Genomic DNA, 15,228 nt, shown 5'->3' with positions numbered 1-15,228 from the left:
ATCCTTATTGTAAGGTGTGAATTTTATGTGCTACTTGTTCATTCACTGCTTCCACAGTCAGAGAGTTAGGTGCAGGATGTGAAAATAAAAATAATTTTGCTAGGGTCTAATAGGCACTCATTAATTTGCAAGCTAACATTAGCTGAAAGTGACCATTAAAGAATATCCAGGAGCTTGACTGTGACTCTCTGACATCCTCTAAGGGGACTGGTAAAAAGTCTGCAATACATTTCATTCATTGTTTGAAATCATCAGCCAGAGAAAGTGGAGGTAGCATAACTGCCTCGTCTGAAAGACATTCATTTGCAGAGAATCATCCTTATCTACTCCGGCCTCCTGCTCTTCAACGGATTCCTGTACCTGAGGTAATGGAGCAGGGATAGATAAAGTAGGAGAATGTCTCTTTCTGTGGTCCCACACAAAAGACTAGGGACTCATAAGAATTGCTGTCGACTTGCAGCCCAAGAATTTCAGTATCGCCACTGAGGGGGTCAATAAAGCATGATAGGTGACATCCAATGGTGCCAGAACCAGAGCAAAGGGGTGTGGGTTCGTCCTGAAGGTAACTCTTCTCTCTCCCCAAAACAGTCAGGAGGGAAGTCCCTTTGGTTAGTAGAGGAATACTGAGTAATATTGGTAAGTACTGAGATTTGGGCAGCTGAAGAGAACTCCTCCTTGTGTAAAGGAGGAGCTCTGCCATTCTGAGGATACTGGACAATTGAATCTGGATATGGAGATGATCCCACATTTTATCATTCTGGCAACTTCCAGTAGAAATAGAATATAAAAAAACAAACCTGTAGACTATCTTGCAGCTCTTTGCCACAAAAGGGCACAATAATCCTGTCCCCCGTGGTATTTTTCATGATAAAGGTAAGCACTTCCACGCTAATCTTTTAACTGACTGGGGAAGTTAATATATTTTTCAGAGGTAAATAAGCTTTGATATTTGTGTGCGTGTCATGGATCTAAATTCCTGCTCTGTTTTTCATCAAAGCAAGAGAAGATGCAATTTGTATTTTTATTCTGAAGGACACAAAGGTCATATGAACAACATGAAAACAGAAAGCAAAAGAGAAGTCTCCTGGATCTAGTGCCAAGACTAATACTTAAATAGACTGATACTGATAAACCAACTGCTAGACAAAAACATTTCCTTTGAAGAAAAAGAATCTTATTTGGCAGCAATTCACAGAAAAGGGAATTTACTATTAGACCTGAATGTGCACTACATGTATATTTTGTAAAAAAACAAACAAAAACAAAAAAAAACCCTTCAAAAACACGTGTATTCATCAACAGAAGTGTCGAGATAAAAAACAAATATTACAGAATGTTTTCCCATTATTACACAATGTTACCAAACTAGTCAATTTAGGGAACATGAGACTTCATCTCTCTCATATATGGCTTATTTTATATAGTGATATACCGTGATCACTACTGGGACATGCACATTTATTCATTGTTTTGCAACTTGAATAGAATGAAAAAATATTAAAACTGACTGATTACCTCATAATTTACATATTCATTAGGCTAAATTTAGGCCAATTCAGTAATTTCCTTGAATTTCATATCCCAGCTACAATGATTCAGTAATGCCTTTATGTAACCATATTTCTAAGCCTATTTTAAAAATTATTAATATACGAGAATCAAAACAGAGCGCTTTGTTGCTATGCCAAATATTCAGATATCCTAGAGCTGGACAAATTGCAAACTCACTCTGCCTTTCCCTGGAGAGTGAGGGTCCAATATGCTTTGCACATTACTAATACAGCTCTTCCTTCTGTGGACAGAGGTTCCTCAGAAGAAGGCTTTCAGGGACAGAGCATGTTTCCGTAATTTCTGGGATGTTCTGCCATCTTGGGGAGGAGAAGCTGTCAAACCCTGAAGGTTTGAGATTAGGCACTGTGTCCCAAATAAAGCCCTACCCATTAAGAAAGAAAAACAGGCAGGAAAAGGAAAAAGTGCTCAATATACTACTTTGAAAAAAAACATAAAATAAACATTAAACACAAAATGGAAGTTCTCAACTATTTTATGTGTGCCACTGCAAACTCAACTCCTAGCGAGAGCCCACTGATTGCATTAACAGCCTCATCTTTCTCAAGAGGAAGGTCACCTCTTCTTAGGATTAGAAGAGTCAGTATGAAAAACAAATACCTGATCAGTGAAAAATTAAGGTCTGCTCTCATCCTATGATTCTAAGATGCAGCTAAAATACTTGTGCAGGCTTTTTTCACCTTGTGACTAGATTACTGCAACACCCTTTTCTCTGGCCTTGACAAATGCCATCATGCCCCACTCATATACATTCTGAACGTTGCTGCAAAGTCATTTCCCCAGCCTATCGTTTTGACCATGTCAATCTTCTCTTTGCCGCCACTTCATCATCATATGAAATAAGCTGCTTGTCTTCATTTTCAAGGCCTTTCAGGGCCTATCCCCACCTTTCTGTCATCTCTCATTTACTACCAAGACATCAACTCCCGCCTCAACTGCCCATGATGCCAGCCTCCATTGCCAGCTTGTTAAGATCTGCAAGCAAGCAGACTTTTTTGTCTTGGAGGAGTTCCCCATAAACATCAGCAAAGCTACCTCATTATCCTCCTCCAAATCTCTCCTTAAAACTCTCCTCTGCCATGATGCCTAAAAAAAATCTTCATAATGATTAGGCCGCTTGTGAACTGAGACCACTACATGTCACTATGATCAATACTGTCTCAATGTTTCCTCGTATTCTCCTGTCTATTTATCTGCTGTCTCTTGTTTAATACTTAGACTGTAAACTCTTTGGGGGCAGGGATTGCTTTTATTCTATCTTTGTACAATGCCTAGCACAATAGTTCATGACTTGGGTTCCTAGGTTCTATGATAATAAAACCACCACCACGGCTTACTCTTACCACAATTTTTCATGTCCAATACAGGTCTGAACATCTTCTAAGTAGTATCACACCTTATATAAAAAGCGTACAGGATTTTTAAATTAAAAATGCAATCTAGAGCTGATCTTGATCCGAAGCCTCAGATCCAAACAATCCCAAACTTCGAGGCAGTTCAGATCCAGAACTTAACAATGCAGATAATTATCAATGCCTCATATCTTACCATCCCCTAACTTTGGCAAAGACAGATCCAAACTGTGTGGCTTGAGCCAAGCCCATCCCTAGTTAACACCACATTGAAAACTAAAATAACTGTAAATTTTCCATACATTGATTATTCCCCTAAAATGTAGTTTTAGATTAATGTTAGGGACAGGGAGAGTGTCTCTGGAAAACTGTGCTCAAGATCTGTCAGATTGCTTTGTCATAAGTGAAAAATGACATTCCAGTTTCCTTTCCTTCATTCACTCGTAGGAGGGTTGCATGTGAGTAAAGTCAATGGACTAGCATTCGTGGTCGCAAGGGACATAGTCGCATTCAGATAATGAAATGTTTCATAAGGTATTGTTGTTTTTATAAATTAAAGCATGACTTCTTAATTTTACTACTTGACAGCTTGTACAATTTTTTTCATCTTCCCAGAAAGAAATTGGAGTGGAATACTAGGAAAAGCCTTGCCTGTAGATAAGAATCTAGTCTACATGGAGTTTCTATCTGAAGGTAAAGGGGAAATTAAAGGTGATGGACACTCAGTTAAAAATCATAGTATACTCATGAATCCCAATAGAATACAGCCATGGGAGCAAAAGTGTTATGGAGTATTTGAACATTTAAAAATAAACTGCTATTTAAAAACAAAAACCCTACACAAAGCAGTATATAAAACAGATTGTTGCTGGCTTCAAGAATGGGTGTTTTATCTCCCTGAAGACTACTCTTCCAAAATGTTGATTTTCAAAGCTTACTTGAGCAATTAGTTTTATGTTCCATCCTGAAGCATAGTCCCTAAGGCCTTAGAGTATGGCAACTCCATGAGGCATTCCCTTTCTACTCCAATGCATTCAATTTTCTGAAAACTGCCCCGTCCCCATCTTTTATTTAGTCCCAGGTAACATCCAAATTAAAAACTGTAAGCTTTAAAGTTTTTTCAAGTCTTCAGGTACACTGAAAACATTCAATGGCTTGTGTCTATATCCCAAATATTCCTAAAACCCTTAACAGATCTGATCTTGTATGAGGGGTTTTATTTTTTGTTTGCAGGGTTTTGTTTTGTTTTTTTTTGGTTGGTTAGGAAAAAAGCCAAGAATTTTCTAAAAACTATTTGAAGTATATTTGGACAAGTTTTATTATAATACAATAAATTACTAAGTAGCAGCCTGTGATGCTGTATGATTGGAACATGACCATTTATATCATTAATATATTGCCGCTGTCAGACAATTGCAACAAATCTTGAACAAAGTACATCATGTAAGGTATCAATGGAAAAGTCATGACTTGCTGAGTACGATTACCCTGTTTATATGCATGTATAATTTTTGTATCTGAAGTTATGAATATTGGCTACATAGACCTATATTTCAAACGTGTTTGCTCCTGGGATAACACCCCCAGGGTAATTTATACCCAGTCTGGCCAGCACATTGTGAATAAACTATTCAAGTTGATGGCCCTTTAAAGAACACTTAAATCTAATTATGGGCCATAGAAGAAGGTTGTCCCCACCCAGTAGGCTTCCTGTGGATGCTTTAGCCAAAATGTGAGTAATGGCTGCTCCTATGAGTCATCAAAGCATGCAAGAGCATATGACTTGCTCATGTGACCCTGGATGCCATCTTGTGCCTGTATTTTTTCACAAACTAAGACAGAGCATCCTCTCCACATGGGAGAAGGTATAAACGACCCTGGGAGCATCTCCATTTTGCCTCTTTCCTGCCCTGATCTCTGGATTTACATGAAAAGAAGCAAATTGACTATGAATTGAGGGCCTTCCAACCTTTTGGAAGTTATCTAAGACTTTACAAATCAGCAGTCTGTAACATCACTGCTAAAAATCAGATCTAAGAAATTTGCAATGAATGTATATATGTATATATGACTTCCTTAACCATTTTAACTCTCTCCTCTTTCTTTTCTCTATAAATAAACCTTTAAATAGTAGATACTAAAGGATTGGCAACAGCATGATTATTAGGTAAGATCTGAGTTAAATACTGACCTGGCTATGTGGCTGATCTCTTGGGATTAGAAGGACCCTTTATTTGATTCAATTGGTTTTAAATAACCACTCATCATAAAATCTAGTGTCTGGGTGGTGAAATTAGTACTGGAATGCCTATAGATACTGCATTTCTGACTTCTTGTTAAGTCAGAGACAGAAGTTTACTTTTGTAGTGGATTGGTATATCTAATGGAAGAATAAGCACGACTTTGGGATGAATCTGTCCTGTTTTTCAGCAGTTTGCACTGAATCTCGTATCCTCAACTGTGACCCACTGAGGCATGGTGACACTTTTTGTTTTCCTAAAAGTCACTGAGGTGCTGCTATAATGCTAAAGCTAAAGCATTATTCCACTGTTCAACTCACACTTATCATATCTAAGACAAAAGCCTATGAATACTTACTTTATTTTTTAAACTTTCCTTAGCTCTTCTGAAGCAGTTTAAAAATTGTGCTAGCTTCCATTTCACTGCATGAAATTTGTTTGATACCTATGGGCCACATACTATTACTACTATGACTACAGTGATGCCTATAGGCTGGGAGATGAAAGATTCATTGTGCTAGGTGATACACACACACATGGTAAAACAGAGACCGTGTCCCAGAGAGTTTATAATCTGAAGAGACAAGGCAGAGCAAGACTGGGAGATTGTCCCAATTTAAAGATGAGGAGGTGAGGCAGAGACATATGAAATGACTTGCCCAAGAAAGTCTGTGGCAGAAACAGGAATTGAACCCTAAATCTCTCGAGTCCCAGTGCTAACTTCAAGACCATCTTTTCTCTTTAATGAATTTATTATAGTCTACTTTAGTATACGGTTTGTGTGTGATATTTTAGCTTACTGCAGCCTTGTACAAATTACTGCCTATCAGCTATGTCTGTGTAGCTAGAAGACAAATTAGAATATACCACGTACCTGAAGTTTACACTGGTTATATATATATATTTTATTTATTATATATATGTAATTCAGGATATTATTTATTTATAAAAATTTATATTATATATAAAAATAAAAATATCCTAAATTACAGACAATACATTCTGCATACAGCAAAAATATATTCATATTTGCCTGGAGTTGAAATAAAACTGGAGCAATGACACAAGAAAGAACTGTATATTAATACAATACATGATCAGTCTATAGGTTAAAACATATGTTAATACAAATTGATGGGTAGATCCAGAACAATGAGTACCTAAAAGTAAAGTGTGACTAGAGGAAAATTAGAGGTAAGAGTAAAAAAAAATTGATGCTCACCTGGAGTACTATTGAAGTCTAAGATGCGGTGATGTGACTGCAATAAATCTGGATTACTGGATGACAGGGTTCCACTGACAGGTAAAGCAGGAGGAATGTGTTTGGTCTGCCTCAATCCTACAATGCTATCATCCTGCGACTGGCCAATTCCAATGTCACTGAGCCAAGGGGTAATGAGAAAATAAGAAATTTCAGAACTTAAATCTTCAAAGCTTTAGGTATGGCTACGGTATTTGCCATTTAAATGTTAATGGTCCTCAAAAAGCAGTAGCTATCTTATAGTTTCTTTATGGTGCATTTAGCCACAGTATCCAAGTGCTACATAACAGTAAAATTAGATCTGCTTACCAATAACCATTGAGGATTCTGCTCTTTGCCCTTTCTACATCTGGAAAAACGGCTAGTTTTGTTATCTCAGCACTTTATTCAGGGTGGGGAAGATTTATTAAAAAGGGGTAACATGCAGTGCACTTTAAAACTAATCAGACTTTGGCTCAGTCTAATCGCCTCTTGTAACTCATTCCAAAAAAAGATCCCCTCATCCCAGAATATTATTTCTCCAGCTCTCAGGCACTTTATTTTTGGTGAATTGCATTATTTCAGAGGAACAAAACAGTATTAGCGGGTCATAGATGGAGAGATGTCATCTAATGATGGGTACTATTGATGGCTTTGAGTGCAGGAGGAAAATCTTAATTGGCAATGGAAACAAATTGGAAGCAGTGGAGGGTGTTGAAGCCAAGGTAATATGCTCTTGATGAGCAGCCAAACTGTTGATTTTACATACATGGATGTATCTGAGAACTTCAAATACAACATTTGGTGGGCAAACTTTAAATGTTTAATGATAACCGTTGTAGCAGATGGAAATATTTTTAAAATTTAACAACCAAACACCAAGGTTTTCAACAGTGAATGCCTAAAAGATTCCTAAATCAGTATTAGGTTGCTAAATAAATAAGTCAGAACTGCTGGATGCCTAACACACCTTTGAAAATTAGGCCACTAAATTAAAGTACCTGAGGCACTCATTTTTTTAAAATCGTGGCTAATTCGTCAACAAACAGAAAATCTACATGGATTTATTCCTCTGGAATAAATAGGAAGCATTTGACTCTTATCTATTACTTACATTTTCATTTAGAGTTGCCATTGCACATTTAGCCATGCTTAAGTACAAGTGTTTTGCCCAGTGCACATAAGCCCCACTTTCTTATGGACAAATCAATATTTTGATGAGATACCGCCACACAAAAGTGGTGATAGCAATTCAGTAGATAACACTCTTTTCTCTAAGCTACCACTTAACAATATTTGGTAGGTTGTTACCACACATTTATGCTGCGGGATGTGTTGTCTTTCAAGTGCAAAGCCCAAGAACGCAATCACTTCTGGCGAAGATAACTTCCCGCAGTCTTTTTCATAAGATTCGAGGCGTTAACAACATTTTAGCTACATTCATGCTGAGGTAATGACACTTTGCCTAGCTAAATGCCTCTTGCAGTTTCAATGTGATACTGCATTCATTTTTACTTTCTGTCAAACTGTTTAGTTTTACTGAATATTGTTAAACAGATGCTGTATTCCATACCAGATATGGCTTCACTTTGGTGGCTGTTCTTAACTATGGTCTTGTCAGGATTAAACAGGTAATATTTCTAAAGTGCGTTAAGAGTCTCATATGAAAGGTTATACATGAGCAAAAGTATTCACTTTCTTTCTTATAAAGAGCCTAACCTGATTTTTTTTTAACTACATCAAACTTCTATGAGATTTGAACTGTTGTAAACAATAAGTAAAAACCAGGAAAATCGGACTTTAAAATGGCAGTATTGCAAGATCCTGGGTGCCACTACAACATACTTATGTCAGTGGGTTTTGGGAACATACGTTGTTGTACATAATATAGGGATTAAGGCTAGCAAGGGAAAGGATTTTAGTTCAACTGTATTTTTTTCTGACTCTTACCCAAACAGTCCCCTACACAGGAATTAGCAAAGTGCAAGGAGGAAGAAAAAAATGGAGAAAGAAAAAATAAGTGACAAACTAAGAGAAACGAATTTGATGCAATCAGTAAGATTAACAGAGAACAGTACAAACTCCAGCGAATGATGTGTCTAGTTCATCAGAGAACTAAGAGGCACAAATATGCAAGAATGGTTATATAGAGAATGAGAAGTAGTTAAGAGTCAGATAATATTAAATGAGGCTCCTTTTATAAGGATTTACACATTCCATTTCATCCACACGAATCAGATATGCTAATTTCTATTGTAAATCTTATTTTAACTCAGGGACTGGAAGGGTGAACACAATAAAAGACCATGAACTAAATTACAAAAGATTAAAACCATGCATTACTTCAACACACATTGCTTTAAAAATATCTGAAACCTTAATTTCAGTGGCCTACCTCCATTTTCAAGAGAAATTCATTTTAAAATTATACACTATTTGCATTTTATAATGTATGTTCAATTTACCATTTATAAAGCAATAAATGTTGTTCTTTCTTCCCTTGCTGCCAATAGCATCTTCACTAATTACAGTTTGTTAGTTTTTAATACCTAAACATTAATTGAAGCAGTTCTGTTCTCAGTTATTACTATTGAAGTAAAAAATCTGAGCACCAATTATCCTCTCCATTACTGTGGGCAGAAAGACAGCCTTCTTATGGGATACAGAAGAGAAAAGTGATGCTGCAATAGCAAGTACTTCTTCCACTGGGACCCCACAAAAGCTCCTTGGCTGGAGATGTGGAGGGTTGGTGTTTCATTGTTTTCATCTTCCTACTCCCTTTCTTCAAGGATCACCATTAGGCTCCCCAGACTTTTACCGAGAAAGACTGGAAGAGACTCCCATAAAACAATGTCCAACTCATTCCTCAATTGGTCGGGAACACAGTTGTTTACCACCACAACACATTCTTTCTATCTAGGGTCTTAACACACCATTTCTAAAAGGCCCCATGCCAGTGTAGGGCAAGAGAGACTGGGGGACCAAATTTAGTCTTTGTGTAATCGTGTCCAACTCCACTGAAGTACCTGGGTTGAAAATTTGGTTTTGGGATGGTAATTTGGTCTCCCACATAGTAATGTGCAGATCACATTAGGCCAATAGGCTGGAGAAATCCACAACTTTTACAGCTGCTATGGTCAATTGCAAATCATTTGTTTGCCCACCTATTCTCTCTAAAAACAAACTTAGCTCCATAAGATACTGCCTTGCTAATATTCAGCTTAGCAGAAAATTCTAATTGCTGTAAAACTATTTTTCAAACCAGCAGTGCAGTGATGAGAACAGAAATTTGCACATGCTGGCATCAGGAATGGTGATGTTAACAGCTGTGAATATTGGTAGGAGAATTGCACCTTCTCAACCCTGGTTGGCCCACAATTGTGAAACTCCATTCCACCAGACCTCAGACCAAATCTGCTACATTATAAGCAAGATGTTGGCCACATTTTTGCAACTGCTTTTCCTCAGAGTAACTCCAGGAGTAACTGAATGTGGCTGGGAGATAGAAGAAAAGGAGTACATAGAAGAAAGACACACAGAAGAAATATCAAGCACACACCACAACTGTATTTAGGAGGGAATGGAAAACAGTCAGAAAAGCTTGTATGCTCATATAGTTTACTAGCACTCTGATACCTAAGGTGATGGAAACATACACAAAGTGGGCAGGCACATTTCCAAAAGGAAGAGTAACCAACCCAAATATCTTAGTTAACAAGTCATAGTTCATAGAGAAAAGAACCATGTACATTTTGAAAATTTAACATTTTTGTTTTAACAGATCTGTATCCTTCTATATCAAAAGTTCCAACAATTCAACAGTTTTAAAACAAAACATTTGAGAGGAGATTAAGAAATGCTCACTTGTATGGTTTCTGAGGCAGGATACTGATTCGAGTTTTGTCAAGTATCTTCTTTAGTTTGTTTCTCCCTCCAACAGTATTGGCTTTACTTTTCTTATTTACTTTTTCTAGTCCTATCACCTGCTCCACATCAACAGCAAGGTCTGGGATGGAATAACGACTGGCCTTTTTAATATCACCTATTTTAGGTAGATGGGGAGCACCATTTCTTTTCTCCTCTGACAATCTTGTTAGAAGTTCTTTAAAAACTGCATAGGAAGAAAAAGGATAAACAGTGAAAACTCTGAGTACGAAGAAAGTATAAAGCACCATGCCAATCTACTGTTAAACATTATAGAAAAGACTGCTCAGCAAATTCTATCAGTGATTTAAAAAACAACCTTAATTTTAATGTAAAAATATTTACATGCTCATTTTAAAAAATCTGAAAAGAATATCCATCCTCTGTCATAATAAAATAGAGGCATACAAGTAAAGGAGCCTGATCTTACAAGGGCTTACTTCTGGGCATAGTGCTGAGTCCCAAGGATAGTCCTATTGAAATCAACGCACTCAGTCTTAAGGATCAGACTCTAAATTATTAATTTCTGATGGAAGTGAGAGAGGATGTCTGTGTACCACTAGACGTTAGATGTTTGCAACTGGGATTTGCAAGTGGGGGAAATGAGTAAGTTACAGTTAATTTTTTCCACAGGGAGGTTCATATGGCTTCACGGCATTTACTTTGGGTGAGGACTGAAAGAATGTGAGCCAGGCAAAATACAAAAAGAGAAGGCAAAGACAAATCATCTAAATTCCAAGAGAAGTCTGTATTCAGAGGAATGTTTGTGTATATACACGTGTTAGCAAGTCAGACTAGAGGGTTACAGTGGTTATACAGTGGTTCCTATTGGCCTTAAAATCTCAGAAAATGAGAGTATAACCTCTTCATATGAGATAATTTGCATTTTTTACAAATGTAAATGTATTAAATGTAATGTAAATTAATTAAAAAATTAGTTGCATTTTCTCTCAGCAATTTCCACGAAAGATAATTTTAAAAAATAAAGTGTTATAAAATGCTTTGGGAACCTAAAATTCTTTTCGTGGTCTTCCCATCCCTAACTCAAATGCTTTAATTATTAATTTTTCTTTCTGCATTATAAATTATTTTCCCACATTATGCGAACATAACACGCAAACAAAACTAAAGGCTTAATCTGAAAGATTGAATATAGAATTACTAGAGTAAGACAAAAAGTAAAAGGTGCACTCAAACCTACCAAATAAGTTGGTTTTCACAGTGACAGATAAATGAGTATTATTTCTAAGAATTTCCATGGCTTTTGACAGCTGAATGTTTTCAAAGTTTTGACCATTCACCTCAAGTATCTAAAAAATGTAAAGATGACAATTTACTATTTTTATTTAATGAGACACAAACGTGAGAATCTCTGTCTCAATGTACAAAGATGTATGCAACAAGTTACACTGTAGATCTATATGACATATGACAGCACTCATAGGGAAAAAAGGGAATAAAATAGCTCAACTAAAGACATTGAAATTTCAAGTATACACTCGATACACTTTAAAATTATGTACCTGGTCACCACGTTTCAAGCCTGCTTCTGTGGCTTTGCTACCTAAATCCACACTGTCAACAAAGATTCCAAATCCCTTTTCTGACCCTCCCAGCAAGATAAAAGGCAAAGGGGCTTCTCGAGATGGCTTTGTTAATGTTATCAATCTTCGTTTAGCTTTAGCAGCACATGCAATATTTAATAGCCTCAGATGTCCACCCATTTTCTGCAAGGGGAAAAAAAGTAGCATAATAATGACATACATTATACCCAATAGCCTGAATACTCCTCCCTCCCAATTTTTTCGTCTTACAAAACCCCATTATTCTTACCTCTCTTTCCAAATTGTTCTCAAATTCCTCTAGAAATCGAGTCATAGCAGGATCTCCTTCAAAATCATTGAAGTGATTGTTCACCCACAACAATACTACCCGTGTAACCTGTAGGTCAATAAATAATATAAAACTTTATCCTGGTACACACTCAGAGAACAGTTCTATTTCTAACGATTTAAACAGGTTATTTTCCAGTTTCCATGTACTTTAGTTGTGAAAACTGAAAATTTTGCTGAAGGCCAACTCCACTGACATATAACAACATTTTACCAGCAGGTCACCAAGAAGACATAAAATGAGCAAAGATCTAAAACTGTGCTTGGAAAGTTCACAGTTGTTCAAAATGATAGCATTGGTTACATCAAACTTGTCAGAGAGTAGAAAATTAAGTCTGCATTTACATAGTTCACTACAATTCCTGACATGTAATCAAACAAGAATTGGTGCTAAAGCCCTTCTATGCATGTGTTGTTGTGGTAGTTGTTTATCAATGCACTATAAATTTCTTGCATTTTAAGAAAATGGCAACTTCCATAAGGAGGCAGGATTTACACTACTCTATTTTAAATCCTTCAGTATTTTATTCTCTAGCCTTTAGACAAAAAAGCCATTAACTTCATAAGGCATGTGCCTCTCTAAGTGTGTGTAAAATAGGTCTTTACAAAAGGCAGAAGAGATAAAATAGCTCTACTAGTGAATGAATTTATTCTTGTCAGCTTTACAACACGGGTTGGGTTGCTTTCTTACATTATCCTTCTGACATCCATTTTGATCAGCAGTTTAGGAAAGATCCTTTTGTTCCTTCCCATATTTTAAAACTACAATATAAGACTATGTTACAGCAAAGACTCCCTTATGGCAGCATCACTATAGCTAAACATCTGTCAGCATTTGAAGCACAATACAGCTACCTATAAGTTTCAGTCATCAGCATTTTCCCCCCATTGATTTAAAACCAGATTTCGTTCAATCAACATATTTTATGTTCTTAAAATGCAAAATAGTAACCCAAAATGATGACTGTATTACTTCTGCTATGTTGGCAAAGTGAGTTGCTGAGGAAAAAACAACACTAAGCATTACCAATAGCTGCTTTTCATTAATAAAAACTTGTGCAGATTTTAATCATATGAATACAATATAACTGCCACCTGCATGCACTTACACAATACCAAAGCCACTTTTTTGTCAATGATCTGAGATTAAAGCATCCATAAATAGACCTTGACATGATTTGGAGCTGTACGGTTGTCTACTATGTTAAGGATTCTCAGAGTCCTCAAGTAGATTCCTACTTATCTACAAAAGCAAGCAAATTTAGCATAATTGTTCAAATTGATAACACTGAGACTAATTAACTATTTTAGGTTTTCTAACTATTTTAGGGGTTCCTAACAATGAGATAATTGCACGTGTGCTGCAGTTCCTAAGCAAATGATGTGGGATAAGGACAGTATAGTAGCTTTAGCAATCCACAGCCATGCTTTTCAGATTTATTTTTTAAAACAAGTCACACTTATATGTGGGTTAAATCTTTTTGAAATTTTATGGATATATATAATTCATTGTTTTAACTGAACAAAACTTGGCATTTCTATGTTGTAAATACAAGTAGCCACAGAATCTAAGGTTTATTTTTTTTATTTGAAAACTATTGTACAAAAGCATACAAGAAACTACTTTACAAAAATCTTTTAGAACACTAAACTAAATTTTAGTGGTTTTATTTTTTATTCGGTGTGGCAGGGTCGGAGAGAGGAGGATGACAGAATCTGTTGAGCTGAAGATTTCACCGTTTTCCTTTCTGACAATGAAGTATAATCAGCGCCTGTGATGCTCCATGATTTCATGGAATTACTTTCCTATCCTAGAATCACTGCTGAATGGGCCCTTTACACAAAATTCCTAGTTCTATTCTAAGGCTTAGAATTAATTTTTTTTTAAAATCTTCCCCACCTCCCTGTTCAAAATTTGAGCTACTCTTACTGCAATGTCAGCCATTGTCGAATCTCGCATTTGAAGAGATTAATATGGCATCTCCAGGTCATCATAAACTTCATGTTTTAATTTATATTTTCTTTAATTTATTTTGGGAGGGGAGAAGAGTTATACTCTACTTATTTCATTAAATGTATTTTACATTTTAAATGGTTATTTAAAGGATTTTTTGATCTGTGTTGAATGAGGTTAGATGGGGAGAAATTGTATATTGCTTTCATAATATTAAACAGTAGTGTGCTAAACTATTATTAGACAAGAATGGACAAGTTTCCAGTATCAAAGTTGATTTTTTTATGTAAAGGTTATTAGACATCACAGTAGATGTCGTAAGTTACTAACAAAATAGACATTGCACTCAAAAGAGGTGTCTACTGATGGACAGAAGGGGTATATACATATATTACACATTAAAAAATCTCTGTGTTTGAAGAACATAACACAAGAATGGCCATACTGTGTCAGACCAAAGGTCTGTCTAGCCCAGTATCCCATCTTCCTATGGTGGCCAATGGGAATGAACAGAACAGGAAATCATCAAGTGATCCATCCCTTCGCCCATTCCCAGCTTCTGGCAAACAGAGGCAAGAGACACCATCCTTGTCCACCCTGGCTAATAGCCATTGATGGACCTATGCTCCATGGATTTATCTAGTTCTAACCGTTAGAGTCAAAGAATGTTAAGGTTTCAAAGTCAAGCACCCAAAAGTTAGCAAAGATCGTTTTGTGCAATCTTAATTCAGCCCCCTTGTACCTCTCTGACCCAACTGGCTCCCAGTCCCAGTCTCCTTAGCCCAATTCCCAGTTCCATTTTCCATCTCCTCTCTTCATGTGTCCAGGCTCAGTCTGCCCTAACTCCCAGGTGTCACTATTCTAATTTATTTGCCATTGCTCCTCTCTCTCCAAGTCTGGCTCTTGCCTCCTCTGCATTTGTATAGAGGACCTTCCTCCTCCACACTGTCTGGGCTTCAGTAGGTGGTGATTACTGAGCACCCAGAGGACACAGATTCATTGTTTTCAATTCTGGTGCCAACACCTGCTCAGCCCTGGTCTAGAGCTCACTCAGTAC

The 15,228-nt window shown here is 36.7% G+C and overlaps 1 protein-coding gene across 19 annotated transcripts in view; it reads right to left on the bottom strand.

Moving 5' to 3' along the window:
- The window catches only part of RAPGEF2 (Rap guanine nucleotide exchange factor 2), a 310,360-nt gene that overhangs the window by 25,361 nt on the left and 269,771 nt on the right, over positions 1–15,228 (bottom strand). For all 19 annotated transcript variants that reach the window (XM_038399045.2, XM_038399053.2, XM_038399048.2 and 16 more), the window contains 5 exons: positions 12,159–12,266; positions 11,849–12,052; positions 11,527–11,635; positions 10,266–10,512; positions 6,384–6,541 (listed from right to left, as the gene is read on the bottom strand). In XM_038399045.2, the coding sequence (XP_038254973.1) occupies positions 6,384–6,541; positions 10,266–10,512; positions 11,527–11,635; positions 11,849–12,052; positions 12,159–12,266 (826 nt within the window). The remainder of the gene's footprint in view (positions 1–6,383; positions 6,542–10,265; positions 10,513–11,526; positions 11,636–11,848; positions 12,053–12,158; positions 12,267–15,228) is intronic.

The sequence above is a fragment of the Dermochelys coriacea genome, chromosome 4 (genome assembly GCF_009764565.3).
Source record: "Dermochelys coriacea isolate rDerCor1 chromosome 4, rDerCor1.pri.v4, whole genome shotgun sequence".
NCBI classification, from domain to species: Eukaryota; Metazoa; Chordata; order Testudines; family Dermochelyidae; genus Dermochelys; species Dermochelys coriacea.
Note: the sequence above shows the minus strand (reverse complement) of the source record. Positions and strands in the feature narration are given on the sequence as shown.